Source organism: Gracilinanus agilis, chromosome 1, assembly GCF_016433145.1.
Source record: "Gracilinanus agilis isolate LMUSP501 chromosome 1, AgileGrace, whole genome shotgun sequence".
Taxonomy (NCBI): Eukaryota; Metazoa; Chordata; class Mammalia; order Didelphimorphia; family Didelphidae; genus Gracilinanus; species Gracilinanus agilis.
The window spans coordinates 2,948,056-2,966,072 of NC_058130.1; the positions used below are offsets into that span (position 1 = coordinate 2,948,056).

At 53.1% G+C, this 18,017-nt stretch overlaps 1 protein-coding gene across 1 annotated transcript in view; it reads right to left on the reverse strand.

Annotated features, from left to right (window-relative positions):
* Positions 1-18,017, reverse strand: part of MINDY4 (MINDY lysine 48 deubiquitinase 4) — a 73,401-nt gene that overhangs the window by 41,275 nt on the left and 14,109 nt on the right. The window contains exons 3-6 of the mRNA XM_044661719.1: positions 15,873-15,974; positions 10,484-10,547; positions 10,333-10,398; positions 4,692-4,759 (exon numbers count right to left, since the gene is read on the reverse strand). Of these exons, the coding sequence (XP_044517654.1) occupies positions 4,692-4,759; positions 10,333-10,398; positions 10,484-10,547; positions 15,873-15,974 (300 nt within the window). The remainder of the gene's footprint in view (positions 1-4,691; positions 4,760-10,332; positions 10,399-10,483; positions 10,548-15,872; positions 15,975-18,017) is intronic.

Consider the following 18,017-nt stretch of genomic DNA (forward strand, 5'->3'; position numbering starts at 1 on the left):
AGGAGGAGGAGGAGGAGGAGGAGGAGGAGGAGGAGAGAGAAAAGAAGAAGAAGAGAGATAGATGGAGAGAGAGAGAGAGGCAGAGACAGAGGGGGGAGAGATAGACAGATAGAGAGACAGAGACAGGAAGGAGACAGAGAGAGGGAGAGGAAGAGAGGGAGGCCCAGAGAGAGCATAAGCACACTCCTATCGTCCACAAGAATCATTTGTAGAAAAGCTGTCACTAGGTGGGACCCTGCAGCCCCCCATTCAGACCTGGTCCATCATGTAATGTCTCTGCAAGGTGAGAACAGGACCTCGGGGTGGGCAGGTTCACCGTCTCAAAGCGTTTTCCAGACAAAATTAATCCCACCCGACCTCGCGCCAGGAGAGAGCAATGGGAAGAGCCCAGAGGACAGCACAGGGGAGGCAGGGCAGGCCCTTGGAAGGAACTGGGTCTGATGTTCGTGTAAGAGCCCCTGGCTTCAGAGGCAGGGAGGGGGCTCCTCCTGGGGCCAAAGGGGGTCACCCACTGGCCCTCCAGGTGTGTAGCCACAGCCCTTCACCACTGAAGGTTCCACTTCTGGGATACAACCTCCTGCAAGGAGCCAGTGGAAGAGGGGGAGTCTCTGCCCCGGGCCTCAGGGGCACGCGCTCCCCTCAGAGCTGGGGGAGGGGTCCTGTAGGCCCTCTGAAAGCCCTATAAGCTGTCCTCACACCCAGCACCTTGAGGCTGCCCCTGGTCTAGGCATGCAGGTCCAGGGGCCTTGGACAGGGACTTGAGTCCTCCCCGAGCTTTCCCTATTCCCACTGATGTTAGGTTGAGGCCTGCTGGCCTTCTCTCCCACTTAAGCCTCTGTTTCTACTGAGAGAGATGAGATGAGGACTTCCTGCCTAGGGGGCTTATTTGGGTCTCCAGAGACACACAGAGACAAGAGAGGCGGCAGGAAGACTGGACAGAGCACAGGGCAGCCTGGAGGGGGGGGGGGGTAAGGAGGCTCGGCCTCACTTAAGGCCAGTTCATGCTCAAGTCGAGGCATCAGCCCAGATGTCCCTGGGCCTCTCTGAGACGCAGGAGGAACAGGAGCGGCTAAGAACACGTGGCCCGGCTCGCTAGGAAGTGCCTGAGGAGCTGCAGAGCATACGAGGGTGCGTGTCAGATCCCTGGTCCTGGGCCCCGAATGCTGCTGCTCAGGAGAGCGGCCAATAACAGAGGCCTATGTCCAGACCCACCCCCCCGGGGTCACAGGGGTCTTCTGTGAAGGGGGAAAGCACCAGATCAAGGTCTGGGGACTGGGGGGGCCCAAAAGGCTCATTCTGCACATCCACGAGGAAGAGGGAGAAGCGAGGAAGCAGGAACGGGGGGCGGGTCTGGAGGACGGAACCAGCTGCCACCTGACCCCACCTGGACAAGGGCCAGGCCTTCTGTGGCCTGCTTGGTCAGCCAAGGACCTTTGGCCAATGGCCACGACTCCTTCATTGTCCTAATGGAGATCAAGGGGCGGTGGCTGCATTCTCAGGCCCTTCGTGTGAGCTGGGGCGGCCTCTCCAAGAGAAGCAGGTGCCAGGACCGGGTGCCCACACACAGGCCACCCCCCGCCCTGTCAGCTGCTCCAGGGTCGAGGACAGAGCAGTGGGATCATGTGTTCCCCCTGCTCAGGTGCCCTCCGAGCCTGGACTCTGGCATAGGAACCCAAGTCAGGGCCTCTGGATGACTACACAGGCTTTTAAGAGAGGCCACCATTAGCCCAGCACAGTGAAGACCCAGGATGGGAATCCTTCCTCAATGTGCCCCCAGTATTCTGGTGGCCTGTGTGCTGTCCCTCCTGCAGCCACCTCCCCCCAAAAAGGTGCCAACACAAGCCACCCACCACTCGGACCAGAGGCTGTGCCCACGGGGCAGCTGTGGGTGAGGGGGCTGGGCACACTCCTATGGCCCCCGAGGTTGAGGGAGCAGCCAGGCCCTGGCAGCCCCTTCTTAGCTGCCCAGGGGCTCCTCTCCCAAGGGCTCTAGAAGTCCACAGCCACGTCCTCGTGGAGAGCCTGACCCCTGCAGCCTGCCACCGAGCTCTAGCTTCAGAGCCATCAATCCCGAAGGCGCAATGACCGTCCAAATAGTACCGGTGAACAGCATGTCCCCCACGCTCTTCTCATGCCTTCTGGGAGGTGGGTCCAGGCTCTGGGGTACAGAGCGCTTCCCACGTGCTCTGGCAGTGCCCACAGGGCAGGGGCCATTCAGCCCCCATCGCTAAACACCGACTTGGGTACACGAGGAATAGAGTCAGGGCCCACGCGGACCAGGGAGTCACTGTAGGGGATGCGGACGGGGTGTGCGAAGAAATCCTGTCGAGAAGCTGGCCAGGAGCATGGAAATGGATCCATGGGTGTAGGCGGCACCCCTTCCACATCCTGGGGTGAGGGGCCAGAGCCCTGCGCTCAGGAAAATCCACGACCATCGGTGGCCCTCCAGGCTGAACTGTCCCCTTGTCTCAGGCCCTTCCCTATCGCTGGCAGCTTCTCTTCCTGGTCAACGTGTGTCCTCTTCTGGCATAGGGCAGCCTGGTCAGCTTGTGTGGGGTTCCTCATGGGTCCAGGACCGCCCCCCCCCACTGCTGTCTCTATTTCATGCATTTCTGAGTCCCCCCAATTCCCGCTGAATTCCTCAGGCCGGCCCGCAATAGGTCTGTGAGACTTCAGCACGGCTGCACCCCTCCGACTCGTACCCCAAGACGGACTTGAGGGTTAAAAGGGTTCAGGTTTTGTATGGAGGTTAAAGCAGCCTCCTCTGACTGAACTGGAACTTGAGCCCAGCTGTGGACTGAATTAAGAACTAAGCCTGGTGCCTATCTGTCAACAAACCACTTAAGCCAGTGGAGACACACGGGCACGCTTGGCCTCTTGGCTCCCTGGCATCCGAAGACCGAGGTCGGAGGGCCTCAGAAAAGTGGCTTCACAAGTAGCATAAATGGGACCACGGAAAGGAAGGAGGACTCTCTGGCCACGGAGAGAGGAGGTGGCTGGCAGAGCCCTGGCACAATTGTAGTGTAGCCATGTAGCCTGGCTCTGGGGAGGAGGCCAGGGGGTGCCAGCACAGGTGAGCCCTGATGGGCACACACACAGCTGGGCTCGGGGCTGCCCAGGAGAGCACCCCAGAGCCTCTGAGGTCGGCCTGAGAAGTTGGCACCGTCGGCTGGGGGAGGAGGCTTCCAAAGGGAACAGCCGGCCATGTGCAGCTGGAGCCTTTTCTTTCTCTGACCTGCTTTTTAAATGATTTAATACATAATTATAAGTCAAATACAGTCTCCAGGGAATTTTAATCTTAACACGTCAAAACCATAATGTGGAAAGTGGCGATGTGGAAGAGATAGCTGTATTTCAGTTTCCTCAGTGGTGCTGGCACCAAAGTGGGCACAGGGTGAAAGGCATGCTGGGAAATGCGGCTCTAGGTTTCTCTTCAGGAAGAAAGGACCACCTGGCTGTAGACGCTGTGCTGGCCGCCCCTTCCTTCAAGAAGTAGGGCCGGACGAGCCCTGAATCACAGCCCTCTGACCAGACAGACAGAAGCAGCCCGGAACGAGACGGAAGCCACTTCCAGGTCGGCTGGAGGCGTGCAGCGAAACTGCTGACCCAGCAGAGCGAGCACCAACCAACACGAATGAAAGACTTGGAATGAGATGATGTGGCCATCGCTGGGGGGACGCCGACCAGACTCACTGAAGCAAATGATGCATCCAGAAACGGATACAAGAACAGACACCCCCTAAGCAAGCTCATCACCACAAAAGGCAGCCGAAAGAGCCTAGAAAGCTGCCTGCGGGCGCCACCTCATCTCCTCGCCTCGTGGAGAGAGCCGGGCAGCCACCGCCAACACCAGCTTAATAGGAACTCGGACGAAGGACGGCGGGGAAAGTACACAGAGTCAAGCCAGACAGCCCCAAAGGCTTTTGGGCATTGGATTGGAAGGAGGACAATTTGTCAAAATGTCTGACATATTCTTTTCTCCACTGAGAAAAGTGAATCCACGACATTTAGAACAACATCACTATCCGCAATGGGTGGCATGAGGAAGCAGATATGACACTGAAGAAAGCAAAGATGGGGAAAGTGGCTGGACTAGACCAAGGAAACATACAAAAAGGGAGGGAAGGAAGGAAGGAAAGAGGGAAGGAGAGAAGAAAGGAAGGAGAAAAGGAGGAAAAGAAAGGAAGGAGGGAAGGAAGGAACAAAGGAAGGAAAGGTGAAAGTGACCCTATGATCACCACTTAATCCCCTAGTATGATTCACAACCTCAAAAATGAATGAATGTGTAGCTGAGAAGAGAGGGGCCACTTGCTGCTGAGGAAATTCCACAGACTTGAATATTTGTTCACTTCTCTGGTAGACTGAATGCCAATTCAGCAAAAAAGGGATCTGTCCCTAACAAGAAATTGTGATAATGGTCATTTCTGGGCCTGGTGGAAGGGAAAGGAGCGGGGAGGAGGGTGGTGGCCATTCGGGAGACATGTGTTTCTCGGACTCCTAAGATCTCGCGACCCAGACAGACAGTGAATACACTTTTGGGGAGTCCAGAATGGAAGCCTCATCTCTAACATCCCCCCAATACCCTCCACAGCAATGCTCTCCAGCAGAACTTCTTGATTCTAAACCAATTGCTGCGCTCAGCAGTCTGCCCTTGGGGCCAAACTTACTTCCAAAGACCATGAGATACTTACTGATCTGTGGATCTGGACAAGACAGCAGACAGTGTGAGAAGGATGCATCCAGAGGGACCTGTCTGGAACTGAGGCGGAGGAGGAGGAGACAAAAGGAACACAGAGTGAATGGAGGTGAGCTTTCCCCCCTGGCTCTGAACATCTGTAGATGAAGTAAACTGTACAATCATACAATCCTGGCTGATTTCCATTCAGGAATTCTTCCTCTATCAAGGTTCTTTTAGTATAGTAAAAAAAAACCAGCAGAGTCCCCAAGAAAGTAACTGGAGGAGGAAATGGCCCTGGTCCTAGAGGCTGAATGAATCACCATTGCAAGGGTCTGGGATGCTGACCAGGATGTAATCCTTACAGCAGTCTCCTGAAGGGGAAGGGCCCTCTGAGATGATGCCATCTTGGCCAGCCCTCTCAGGGTAGAGTTGAGGAAACAAATCCAAAAGCTCAGCTGGAGCCGAGAGCCAGCATGGGGCCTCTGGCCTCCCAACTGCCCATCTAGACTCTCTCTAAGACGTGCTGCGGCCTTGGAAATCCAGCTGCTACAGAGGGCCTATAGGGAGTCCTGGAAATGCGCTGTGGGACAGGAAACTTTTCCCTATTCTGTACATCTCACACTTTGTGGTGTAAAAATAAAGTGTCCCCAAGGCACTGCCAAAGCTGTCCTATGAAATATCGAAGCTGATGAGGCAGGGCAGATGGAGGAGGGCTAATGCATCCCCCCTCTCTAGGCCTGAAGGCTCCAGGCACTGCCAACAAGCAGGTCTGCCAGAGATCCTGATAAGGCTCAGAGCATGACTGCAATGGCACTAGAAGAAAAGGCCTTTTACAAACAAAAACAATGCAACCAAAATCAAAACGGAAACAACAAATTGGGAAAAAATCTTTATAATGAAAAACTCAGACAGGGGTCTAATTACTCAAATATACAAAGAGTTAAATCAATTGTATAAAAAATCAAGCCATTCCCCAAATGATAAATGGGCAAGGGACATGAACAGGCAATTTTTAGATAAAGAAATCAAAAGTATCAATAAGCACATGAGAAAGTGTTCTAAATCTCTAATAATTAGAGAAATGCAAATCAAAACAACTCTGAGGTGCCGCCTCACACCTAGCAGATTGGCTAAAATGACAGAAGGGGAGAGTAATGAATGTTGGAGGGGATGTGGCCAAATTGGGACATTAATGCATTGCTGGTGGAGTTGTGAACTGATCCAACCATTCTGGCTGGCAATTTGGAACTATGCTCAAAGGGCTATAAAAGACTGCCTGCCCTTTGATCCAGCCATACCATTGCTGGGTTTGTACCCCAAAGAGACCATAGATAAACAGACTTGTATGAAAATATTTGTAACCGCGCTTTTTGTGGTGGCAAAAAACTAGAAAATGAAGGGATGCCTTTCTATTGGGGAATGGCTGAACAAGCTGTGGTATAAGCTGGTGATGGAATACTATTGTGCTCAAAGGAATAACAAACTGGAGGAATTCCATGTGAACTGGAAAGACCTCCAGGAACTGATGCAAAGTGAAAGGAGCAGAACCAGGAGAACATTGTACACAGAGACCAATACACTGTGGTAAAATCGAATGTAATGGACTTCTGTACTAGCAGCAATGCAATGACCCAGGACAATTCTGAGGCATTTATGGAGAAGACGCTACCCACATTCTGAGGAAGAACTATAGGAGAGGAAACACAGAAGAACAACAACTGCTTGAACACATGGGTTGAGGTGGACATGATTGGGGATGTAGTCTGGAAACTACCACACCAATGCAGCTATCAATAATATGGAAATAGGTCTTGATCGATGACACATGTTAAAACCAGTGGAAATGCACATCGGCTATGGGGAGGGGAAAGTCGGGGGATGAAGGGGAAAGTAAGAGCATGAATCATGTAACCATGATAACTTCTCTAAAAAAATAAATATTATTTTTTAAAAAAAGAAAAGGCCTTTCTTCCACTGAGCCAAGCCTGGAGAAGGGGAATCAAGAAGAGATTTTGTTCACCCCAAGTCATGTGGGGATTGCCAGGCACCTCCCCAACAGTGGGCAAGTGGTAATGAGAACCCCACATGGAGGCTGTTTATTTGGGCAAGGCCTCCTTGGGGCTGGACTGTGGGCTCGGCATGGAGACTTCATGTGGGCTTGGAGCTCTGGAAAATGAATTTTGTCAGGGCCCTGCTGAGACAGCTGCAATTCTTCCAAGAAAAATACAAAGCAGGCTGAAGGAGAAAACTACAGTATGATCTTGTGAGCAAGCCAAATATGGCCTGGGCACTAAAAAGGGGCACTTGGAGAGGAGATTAATCTACGTGGTAGCCACCCCCTCCTACACACCATAGCCAAAAGGACCCTCCAAACACAGCTGAGAAGCTGGTATGACTTATGTGACCCACGAGGGGACCAAGGCCCACATGGCCTCGACAATGTGCCCAACTCCACGGTTTTTGTGGGTTCTTGGCTCATGTGGTCAGCCAGTCTGGCTCCCAGTGCAGAGCTCTTTCCACCAGATCATGAACAATTAGGGCTCTAGGTGATTCTATCCCATCAGGCCCGAGGTCTTGTTGCCCTCTCCTCATCCCCAAATGCTTCTCTTCTCTTCAGATCAAATCTATGGCCTAAATGATCTATGTCCAGGGCAGCTAGGTGGCTCAGTGGGTGGAGAGATTGGATCTCCTGGGTTCAAATCTGGTCTCAGATACTACCTCATTGTCTGACCCTAGACAAATCATGTACCCCCATTTCCTATTCCTTTACTTGCTCCTTGGTCTTGGAACCAATACTCAGTATTAATTTCAAGACAGAAAGTAAGGGCTTAAAATAAATTAAAAAGTAAATGGTCCACATGCCCCACTGGAGTGGAGAGGTAACCTGGCTTCTCTAAGGTCCACAGGCTCCCTCAGGCCCAGTAACTAACTGACCAACTGTGTCAGCTGTTCCAGGGCCAGGGGTCTGGGGGGGACCACTCATCCCCAGGTGATCAATATTTTGGTCTTGGCAACTGCTGATGAACGTGCCCTGGGGGGGGGCGAGTTCTTTTGGAGCTCTCTTTGTTGGAAGGACCCAAGCCAGCCTTCATTCCCCTCCTGGCTCAGGTCCTGGCACCAGAACCACACGTCTGATGGGGTCAAACGCCCCTTGGGGGGCAGGGCCTCCTCAATCAGAGGCATCCTTCCACCTGGCAGCTGATGCAACTTGCAGTATTCCTTCAAGAGGGGGAGCCGCTCCTTTCTCTCGTCATTGAGTTCCTCCTGGGCCTCCTTACTTTGTGTGCCCTCTTACCCTACCAGAATGTAAGCTCCTTGAGCTGCTTGTACGTGTACCCCCAGCCCCTGGCAGAGGGCCTGGCACATGGAGTGCTCAGTCGGTGTCTGTTTCCTTCCCTTAGCAGTCCAGGAGAAGGGGTCCTCTGTGTGGGGCCAGCGAGGAGCTCACAGAGACTGAAAAGTGGGAACGGCTCAGCTAAGGGCCCCCAATTCTCCATGTCCCTGTGAAAGAGAATTTAAATTCTCTTTGTCTATTTTAAGTTAATCAATCAAGAAGCTGGAGTCCCTGACCTTTCACACTTAGTTAGTCATTAATGCTTACTTAGTAAGAGCCTTTTACTAGAAAAGGAAGTTCATACCCTAAAAGACCACAAGTACCACCCCATCCCCACCCCCACCCCCAGGCAGTGCTAGGCTAATTGGGAGGCTGGGAGAGATTCCTGAGATTGAGGAGAGCCAATGGGGGGAGAAAGCTGGGGATAAGCGGGCGCCTCTGGGACCCTGAGCTCTTGGGTGCTCTTCTGCCTCATGGGCGTGAGCTCTTTTGAGGTTCTTTTGCGGCTTTGGATTCGGACTTTGGATTCTGGTGAAGATTCGGCTTTCTGCATTGGAGACTCAGGCTGAAGGGTGAGATTCTTGCCTCCTTGGCGTCAGACTGCCCTTTGCGGCTCGGCCTCTTGGGGCATCCGTCTTTGGTTGTTGAAAAGCCTGGCTGGAGACACTCTCGTGGGCTGCTGAGATTCGCATTCGGATTCGCATTGGCGGTCTGGAGGCACTTGGGCTGGACTTAGGGTACTTTTGGCTAGGCAATATTTTCTACCTCCTTCCTACATTTCCCTCTCTTACTATCACTATTTTGCTGTAATAAAGCTATTAAAGCTACTAACAGTCTCATGACTTAATATTTAATGATTATAAATGGCGACCACAACCATTTTTTATTCTTATATTTGTCAAAACCATTTTAATGATTACGTCCCTGCACTGTGGCTGAGCAGCTTAGACAATGTCCTTATTGCTGCCCAGGCCCAGCGGCTCCTGCTCATGGCCCAGAGTGCCCTTCCTCAAAGGAAGAGCAAAGCTCCAGTCTGCCCCCTGGGCTCCTTCCTCCCTTCTGTCTCAAGCCCTCCTCACTCCTTGACCTCATCAGCTCTCACAGGTTCAGCTGAGCATGGAGGGCTCCCCCAGATCTAAATCTCTAGCCCAAGGCTCTCCTTGGCCTCCCTCCACTCCTGGATGTCCCCGGGCATCTCTGACTCAATATGCTGAGACTGAACCAAGCTTATCTTCTCCTCCCAAGAAACCGCTCATCCTTCCAGTCATCCGGGGCCCACGATGCCAGCATCAGCTTCCCCTCCAAATGCCTATAGCCACTCCAGGACCAGCCTGTCCCCCCCATGTCTCACCCCTCCCAGGCCAAACCATCTTGGCCTTTTCCCCAGGCAGCCATCGCTAATGGGATCGCTGCATCCTGCTTGTGCCCATTCCAGGCGACGTTTCATCCGGCTGCCCAACGGATGTTCCTAAAAGTGAAAAGGCCGGCCCCATCCATCTCCCCTGTCAGGAAGCAGAACCCTCTGTTGGCTCTAAGCTAAAATCCACCTCCTCGGGCAGCCCCCTTCAGCCCCGCATCACACTACGGTTCTGACTGACGTTCCAGAGAGAGCCTTTGGTTCTCAACAAGTCTGTGGCCCTCCATGTCCCTCTTCCTCTTCCTCAATGGAAGCGTCGTGCCTTCCTCACGTCCTGTCAGGGTGGGGGGCAGGTGTGCTGGGCCCAGAGGAAGCCTTTACTAAAGACACTTCATTCATTCACAGCGAGCCACTTCTGCCGGGGTCAGGAGCAAGGCCTCAGAGGAGAGGGGATGGCTGGGCTAAGCCTAAAAGGCAGAAGGGGAGAGCCTGCACCAGGCCATAAAGCCAGGAGAAGGCCAGTCTGGCAAGTGGGGAGAGTACAGGAAGGGAGGCCAGGCCAGTCATGGAAAGCCTTGAGTGCCAAACCCAAAGTGTGTAGGTAAAGCTTGACGTCGTTCTAACTCCCACTAAGCCATCCGGAAGGATTGTGGCATATTCTGACATTATCTCTAGTCTGCTGCCCCTTTATTTCTTTTGTTCAGTCCTGCCCAATGCTTCTGAAATCTGGCTCTGGGCCCCCCCTTTTCCGGTTACCTGAGGCATTCCTATAATTTCTGTATGTGGGAGACACTTAGAGGGGAGGGAGTCCTGCTCCAGCCACCGTAGCTCCATGCCACGTAGCCATGGCGCTTTCCATCAAGCCCCAAGGAAGCCTCCAGGCCAGGAAGGAGCACAGGGAAGGAGCGCGAGGCTAATGGCTTAATGACAAACAAAATGGCACCAGAGAAAACTCTGTCCTACCTGATGAATATTCTGTTGCAGGAAAATGACCAGATCGTCATACTTCGTCACCTTATGCAAGATGAGCTGAAAGAAGGAAGAAGGAAGTTCTAAGGGCGCACGTCCCCCAAAGAGAGGAAATGGCACCGTTAGAAGGGAGAGAAAGCCATACCGTCTCTAGGACTCCGTCCGCTTTGTAGTTTCCTACCGGGCTGAACTGCTGCATTCCTGAAGCCCTAGAAAGGAGAAGCAGACACGGGAGTCTTTGGCTTCAGCCAAGGCTAAACCACACTGTAATAAACTGAAGGCTCTTTGGAAGAACGCTGCGGAGCAGCTGGCATTTAGGGCTCACCCAATGGGCTGCATCAACGGGCGATGGAAAAACAGCCAAGCTGCAGGAACTAAATTTCCATTTCCTATTAGAGTCGATCAATTAAGCAGCATTTAGGAAGCCCCTTGTACGGGCCAAGCTCTGGGGACTGAGGAGGTAAAGGGAGAGACGCCACGGAGACAGATCGCCCCAAAGCCGCTTCGTGAACACAGACAGGGCCCTGGAACGGATGGTGGGGGGTGAAGGCTTCCTCTACAGGAAGGGTTTTAGTGGATGCTTAAAAAGAGCCCGGGAGGCCACGAAGACCTCCTCTGTCCTTCTGGAGACAGCAGCTTGGGCTGAGCAATGAGGTTGGAAGCCAGGCTGCAAAGAGCGAGAGGAGAGGAAGTAAAAGTCCCCATTGCAGGTGGCCTCTGTAAGGACTTTAGCTCAAAAGGCAGGAGAGAGTGGCTCTTCACACTTTCTCAGGCCGTTCCCCAGGCCTGGGACAGTGTTCACTGTCCCTCCTCTGCTACAACGCCTGACCTCCCTGGCTTCCTCAAAGTCCCAACTGAAACCTCACCTCCTCCAGGAAGCCTTCCCCAAACCCCTTTAATTCAAGAGTCCTCCCTCAGTTAATACTCTCCTCTCTAGGCTGTCTAGAGCTCGCTTTAGGTAGATGTGCTTACGTGCTGTCTCTCCCACTAGATTGGGAGCTCCTGGAGGGCTCCTGTCTTTGGCCTCTTTCTGTATCCCCAGCACTTAGCAGAGGGCCCGGCCCATTGAGTGAAGCAATAAAAGATAAGATTAGAGAGAAGAAGAAGAAAATCAACACCACATATGAGGGTGAAGAGGTAGAGGAGGCAAAGCAACCCCTGAAATGTAAAAAGGGCCAATGGGTCACTCAGTGTGAAGTGAAAGAAAACCGAGCAGTTAGAGGACTCTGAAAAGGGAGCCAAGCCGTATCTGTAAAGACTGCCTGAGAGCTGGAGCAGAGCCATCTTACCGACAAAGTAGATTCACAATTTCATTCCATTCGGGTTCATTTTATTCAAAAAGCAGAAGCAACAAGAAAGCGAGCGGGCTAACTTATTGCAATATGTCTGAGCTGGTGACTGGGCCGACATCCACTTCAGTGGAGTCCATCCGAACAACCAGAAATCACCCAAAGACAAGTAGGACCCCCAAACCCGGGGAATGCTAAAACAGAGAAAGGACGAGAAATCCCCACCACAAAAGAGGGGGAATGAACAAGGGATCCTCCTGGGGAAAGGCTCGAGAGCAAGGAAAGCTCGGAATGCCACCGTGATAGGCAGAGAATTCCCGGAGCAAACTCTAGAAGAGACTGTCTTCCAATACAACTAGAACTCTAGTAAGAGCCAGAGCCGAACAAACAAGAGGTTGGTCATGAAAACCCCGTGGGGGGATGGGAGATCAAATAAAAGAAATGAGGGAAGAAACGAAGAGCTCAAACATAAACTCCAAAAGAACTTTGGCTTCAAAGGCTGCTAGAAGATGCTCGAGGCCAAAGCGGGGTGAGCCATCAGAGCGACAAGAATGCCCCATCGAAGGCATCCTGAACCCCGACTGCCAAGCACCAGAGACTCCAAGCCACACAGAAGTGCTCCAACTGGGCGCGTCTGCGCACGGACCAAGGAATCCTGGTCAGACTCGTGCTGGCCATCCACGAGAAATGAACGGACAAGCCAGACTGCGACAAGTCCCTCAGCGGGCCACGGGGGCCTGAACGCTAACCCTCAAGGGCACCCTGGACGGCTGGGGGCAGAATGGATTTTTAAGGGGTTGGACGGCTTCGAAGCATTCTTTTGGAGGAAGCCCGAGCAGAGTCACCTCCCAAATGCCAACACAGCAGAGCAAAGAACTATCTGAAAGGGGATCGAGGGGGACGGAATGAACTGGGGCTTCTGCTCTCAAAGGGTCCCCAAAGACTGACCCCCCAGAGGCTGGCCCAGGACTTGGTCTACCATCTCTGGCTCTTTCTAAAGCTCGGGGTTTTCATTAGGCATCCTGTTTAGGAGTCTCTGGAGAGGCCCGACCACTTGAGCTTGTTTTCCTGTTGATCCTTATCTCTAAGGGAAGAATCTTAACGCTTTCCTTTCACACCTAACACTTCTTTTTGGCCCTGGAATGTTATTCTTTTTTTCTTGTATATTCTACGTGTGCTTGGGCTGACGGTCTAGCAGGGGAGATGTGTATACCAGTCCACTATGAGGTGCTTCTTCTTGGAGGGGAGTCTTCTTTCTTTCAACCCTGAGGTCAGAAGGGCACAGCCTAGGCATTGGGGGTTGAGTGACTTATCCAGGGTCACCCAGCTAGGAAGTGTCTGAGGTCCGATTGCATTTCCAGGCGCAGCTTTCTATCCCGAGCCACCTAGCTGGCTCCTTCATTCAAAGATATTTTGTTTTCCAACGACACATAATGATACATTTCCCCAAATTGTAAGAGCCAAACCTCGCTCCGCTCCTCAGAGGTGGAAAGCACTGGCACGTGTTCCCAAGCTAGCACACACTCGGCCAAAGCCCAGACCCCACATAAAGCCCCAAACGACTGATGGACAGACTGCACCCCCCCCCCGACTCCCCCAGCCCTTTCTCTTCGGCCTGAGTCCCTCAGAACTGTCTGGCATCACTGCTTAGGGAGAGGCGCCCCCTTTCCCAGCGGACCATCGTCCAGTCGTGTTGTCGCTGCGTACAATCTTCTTCCTTTTCTGCGTCTGCACGTGGAGGTCTTGGCAGCTCATTTCTAAGCACAAGCTTAGTCTCGAGGGAAACTGGACTTGAAAGGGAAGGCCGGGGCAGCCAAGTGGCTCAGGGGATACAGAGCCAGGCCCACAGATGGGTTCCAATCTGGCCTCAGACACTTCTTAGCTGAGTGACGCTGGGCAGATCATCTAACTCTAATGGCCTGGCCCTTTCCGCTCTCCTGCCTTGGAATCGATACACAGTATTGATTCTAAGGTGGGAAGACAAAGGTTTTAAAAAAGGGGGTTGGCGAGGAGGGAAAGCATTCTAAACATGGAGGATGGCCAGTGCAAAGGCCTGGAGGTGGGACATGAAATGTGATGTATGGACGCCAGTAAGTCCATTTTGAGTGGGGAGGCCGAGTAGATGTAATGAAGCTCGAAAGACAAGCTGAAGTGCCTAAAGTACGAGGTTCTAGTGGCAATAGGGAGCCATAGGCAATAGGGAAGGTTTACTAAGTTGGTGAGCTGGCCATCTTGGGGAGGATGGACTGGAATGAGGCTGGAGGCTGGAAGATATCACACAGCGATAAATAAACAGAAAAATCCAAGGCACAAAGATAGGCTTAATGCCAGAATCCAGGAGGCCATCGCAGACCCGGAAAAGCTCTTCCGAATAACTATAAAATGCAGCCTGTATGCCAAAGACACCCAAAGCTTCTCCCCTTGAGTGGGCTTGGAGGCAGAGGGCATGTGCCAGAGCTCAGGGGCAGCCAGAGAAAAGGCAGGACAGGACACGAATGTGAGAAGAACCAGCCAAAGGGCAGCCTTCAGAGGAGGCCTGACCGGGAGGCCCTGAAGTCTCCGGCAGTGAGGTCCGAGCAGCTCTCTGCCCGGGGTTGGATGCTCCAGAACAGAGATCTGCACTAGAGGGAATGGCTGGTGGCCCGACACCATACTGGAACAGGGGCGAGTCTGGGATGACCTCCTGGGTGGGGAGCCTGAGAGCGGAGAGCTTGCGGGGAAGACCGTGAGCTAGTTCTGTGCCGGACACGGTGAGTTTGGGCCCCTTCGGTTTTAGACAGGCTGCCCTGAAGGGGCCAGTGGAAGAGCTCGTTGGAAATGCCCACTAGGTAAAGGTTCCATGTCAAAGGTGGAACCTGAGCCCGGGCCCCTGGAGCCAGCGCGCAACGCCTAACAGCAAGAGGCCAGGAGACAGAGGACAAGTGACCTCAAATCCCTCCTCCAGCTTGGGGGGCGCTTGGAGGAAGCCCGTGACAGCCCCCCTCTCCAGCAGTCTCTCCCACATCCCAGGCACTATTCTGAACCACTGAGGCAACACGGCCCAACGTGGATGTGGCAAGCCAGCGCTGGGGTGAGGCGATGAGAACAGCTCTGAGACGGCCCCTGGCACCCACCAGCTGGACCCGAATGATCGCTGTTGGAGGGGAGGTGGGAGACCTGGGACGTGAACGGATCCAAGCATGCGGGAGAGCAAGAAGGAGCCGGCAAGGCTGCTCCTGGGTCTGGGTCCCGAAGAGACCAGAGCTGGGGAAAGGACTCGCCTGCCCCCGAAGACTTCTCGTGGTTCTTTGCCGCCACAAAAAGAGCCGCTCCACGTATTTTAATACTAATGAGGTTGGCAAACAGAAAAACCTGGATGCAAAGGGAAGTGAGCAGAACCCGGAGAGCAGCTACCCTGTGAGAGCAATGCTGTCTGGTGACCAACTGCGAAGGACCAACCCTCCTCAGCAAAGCGAGTCTCCAAGATCACCCCAAGAGACTCCTGGAGGAGACGCTCTCCACAGCCCAGGAAGGAGCCATTGCGGCCTGAGGCAGACCGGAGCCGCCGCCTGCCCTATTCACTGCCTGCATTCTTATCGGATGTGTGATACGTCTCTTCTATCCCAACCAGAGCAATATGGAAAGAAGCAGCGCACAAAAACGTGGTTACAACCTGTATTAGATTATTCTCCGCCATGGGGAGGAGGAGGAGGAGGGGGGAGAGAGGGAGAAAAATCTGAATTTTAAAACGTCAAAAAACAGTGGTCAAAAAGTATTTCTCCATGTGCTTGAAAAAAAGCACTCGGGCACTCTCGGCCTCGGCGTCCTCCTCTAAGAAATGGGCACATAAAATCCCTCCCTCTCAGCTGTATTCTCGGGCTCCAACAAGATAACCTGTGGACTCCGTGAACCCAACGGTGCAATCACCAGCTCGTCATCACCACCAACACCGGCCCCGGCTCACTGCACTTGGGGCTGGCTCCAATGATCCTGACCCCCCAAATGCTGTCCCCTTTCCCACACGGTCGCCCCAGCCCAGAAGGGCACCCCCCCCCTTTCAGCTAAACCTCCCTGCTCCAGACGAACCCCCTCGCCCCCCGACTCGCTCCTTCCTCTCCTGCTTCTTGTCTCCTTGTCTCCGCATGGCTTGGAGTGGGTTGGAAGAACCTGACTCAGGCCCGGCAGCCAGAATTCCTAGAGCGAGGCTGCCTTTGCCGTTCAGATGCGAATACTTTAGAAAAGAGAAATTCCCTGCTCATCACTTACAGCGTAACGACGGCTTTTTCCTCTCCCCCTGCCCGCCACAGAATGTCTGCGATAGCCTTAATGAGACAAGTGCTCCGGAAAGTATCTGAAGGGCGTAGCTCCCTGCGGAGAGAAAAGAAAACCAGACTGTAGGTACAAGGTGGAAACCAATGCAGAAGCTCATGAGAAACACAAAAACCTCTGGAAAATGCGGAAATCCCGTCTCACAAGGCTTTGAGGAGAGCAAAAATTCACGTTTGTCTCTTTGCCCATCAAAAGTCATGGCAGCGGGGCAGCTGGGTAGCTCAGTGGATGGAGAGCCAGGCCTAGAGATGGGAGGTTCTGGGTTCAAATCTGGTCTCAGACACTTCCCAGCTGGGTGACCCTGGGCAAGTCACAACCCCCACTGCCTAGCCCTTCCTGCTCTTCTGCCTTAGAACCAATCCACAGACTGATTCTAAGACAGAAGATGAGGGTTTAAAAAAAGTTTTTTTTCATTAAAAAAAAAAGTCACAGCAGGATCAGGGCAACCAGAGGGCAAGCTAGCATGAAGGGAGTCCTGCACAATGGACAACCTCTGTCTCCTTCACGCAGACCACTTAGTTACTCATCATCACCCAGAACGTGGGCACCTTTGTGGGCACAGGCGCCACACTAAACAGCCCAGGCCCAGGAATCCTGGCCCAGAGCTCTCCTGGTCAGGAGTGGCAGCTCCAGGAGCAGGACGGGAAGACTTGGCCTAGAGGGGGCCATCCCACAGCCCCAGGGGCTGCCATGATTTCCTGTTTTACCAAAATGGATGGTGGAGTTCATCCTGAGCTAAAGGTACCATACGCTAGTGACAGCTCACAAGCCAATCATTCTCCCACGTTTCCCAATTCCAGACCAAGCCTCGAGGGACCTTGATCAGGGCCGAGGGCCAGCTGATATTCCAGCACTTTTGCCAAGTTCAGTGGGGCCTTGGTCCTGGATGGGTCAACCTTCCTGCCTTCTCTCTGAGATTCTCTTCAACTGACCTCATCCAGAGCTGGTTTGTACACAGCCATGGGCATCCCCCACTGGGCTGAGAGCTGCTGAGGGGGCAGAACTGCCTTTGGCCTCTGTGAACCCCCCAGGATGAGTAGGCACTTAATATATCCTTGTTCATTTGATGTAATGTAGGGCTGCTGAAAGGTGGTACAGTGGATAGAGTGCTGGGCCTGGAGTCAGGAAGACTCATCTTCATGAGTTCCAATTGGGTCTCAGACAAGCTGTGTGACCTTAACCAAGTTATTTAACCCTGTCTGCCTCCATATGCTCATCTGCAAAATGAGCTGGAGAAGGAAATGGCAAACCATTCCAGAATCTTTGCCAAGAGAATCCCACATGGGGCATGGAGAGTCAGACACACTTGAAATGACTGAACAACAACAGATTGAGGCCAGCTTCCTAAACTTCCTGAAGCCAGATCTTCCATCACCTGCAGAGAACTCACTTCCTGTCAGACAGGTGGGATGTATGGCCTGCTCCCTCTGCCTGTCTATACAGGGCAACCACCCCCTCACTCTTTCAGAGGGTTGGCTAGATGGGCTAAGGCAGGAAGAGCCTACTTATGGAAATGGGCTGGTCAGCCTGGGAGGAGGTGTCTGCTTCGACGTGATGAGAAACAGGAGCCCTTTCTTGTTATCCATCACCTCCTCAGGGTCAGCGCCCGCAAGTGGAAATTCTGCACCCGAGAGCACAGGTGAGATGGCTCCACCAAAGGTGGATCAGTACAGCTGGTGCAGCCTGCTGTTGGGGCAGCTCGGTGGTCACTGCTTCTTTTTCTACCTGCCTACTCAGCAGGCCTCAAACGAAGTCGAGCCCCTTGGTCTGCTGCCTGTTGCTCTCTTCCCTTCCCTGGAGCAGGAATGGGCTGAACTCTTCATCACTTTCCTTCAACTCCCTGGACCCGCTGGTATCCATTCTTTTCAGGTCCAAAGTCTCTTTAGCCTTCTCTCATCATCTATTGTCTCACTGTCCCATCCCACGCCATTCCCTTTCCCCCCCAAAGCATTGGGACCATTCCCTTGGCTCATCCTCAATGGAGCTAATAAAAAGATAGATATAGACAGACACAAACAGCTAGACAGACAGACAGACAAATAAGCAAATCAACAAACAAGGGAAGGGACAGCTCCCTCTCTG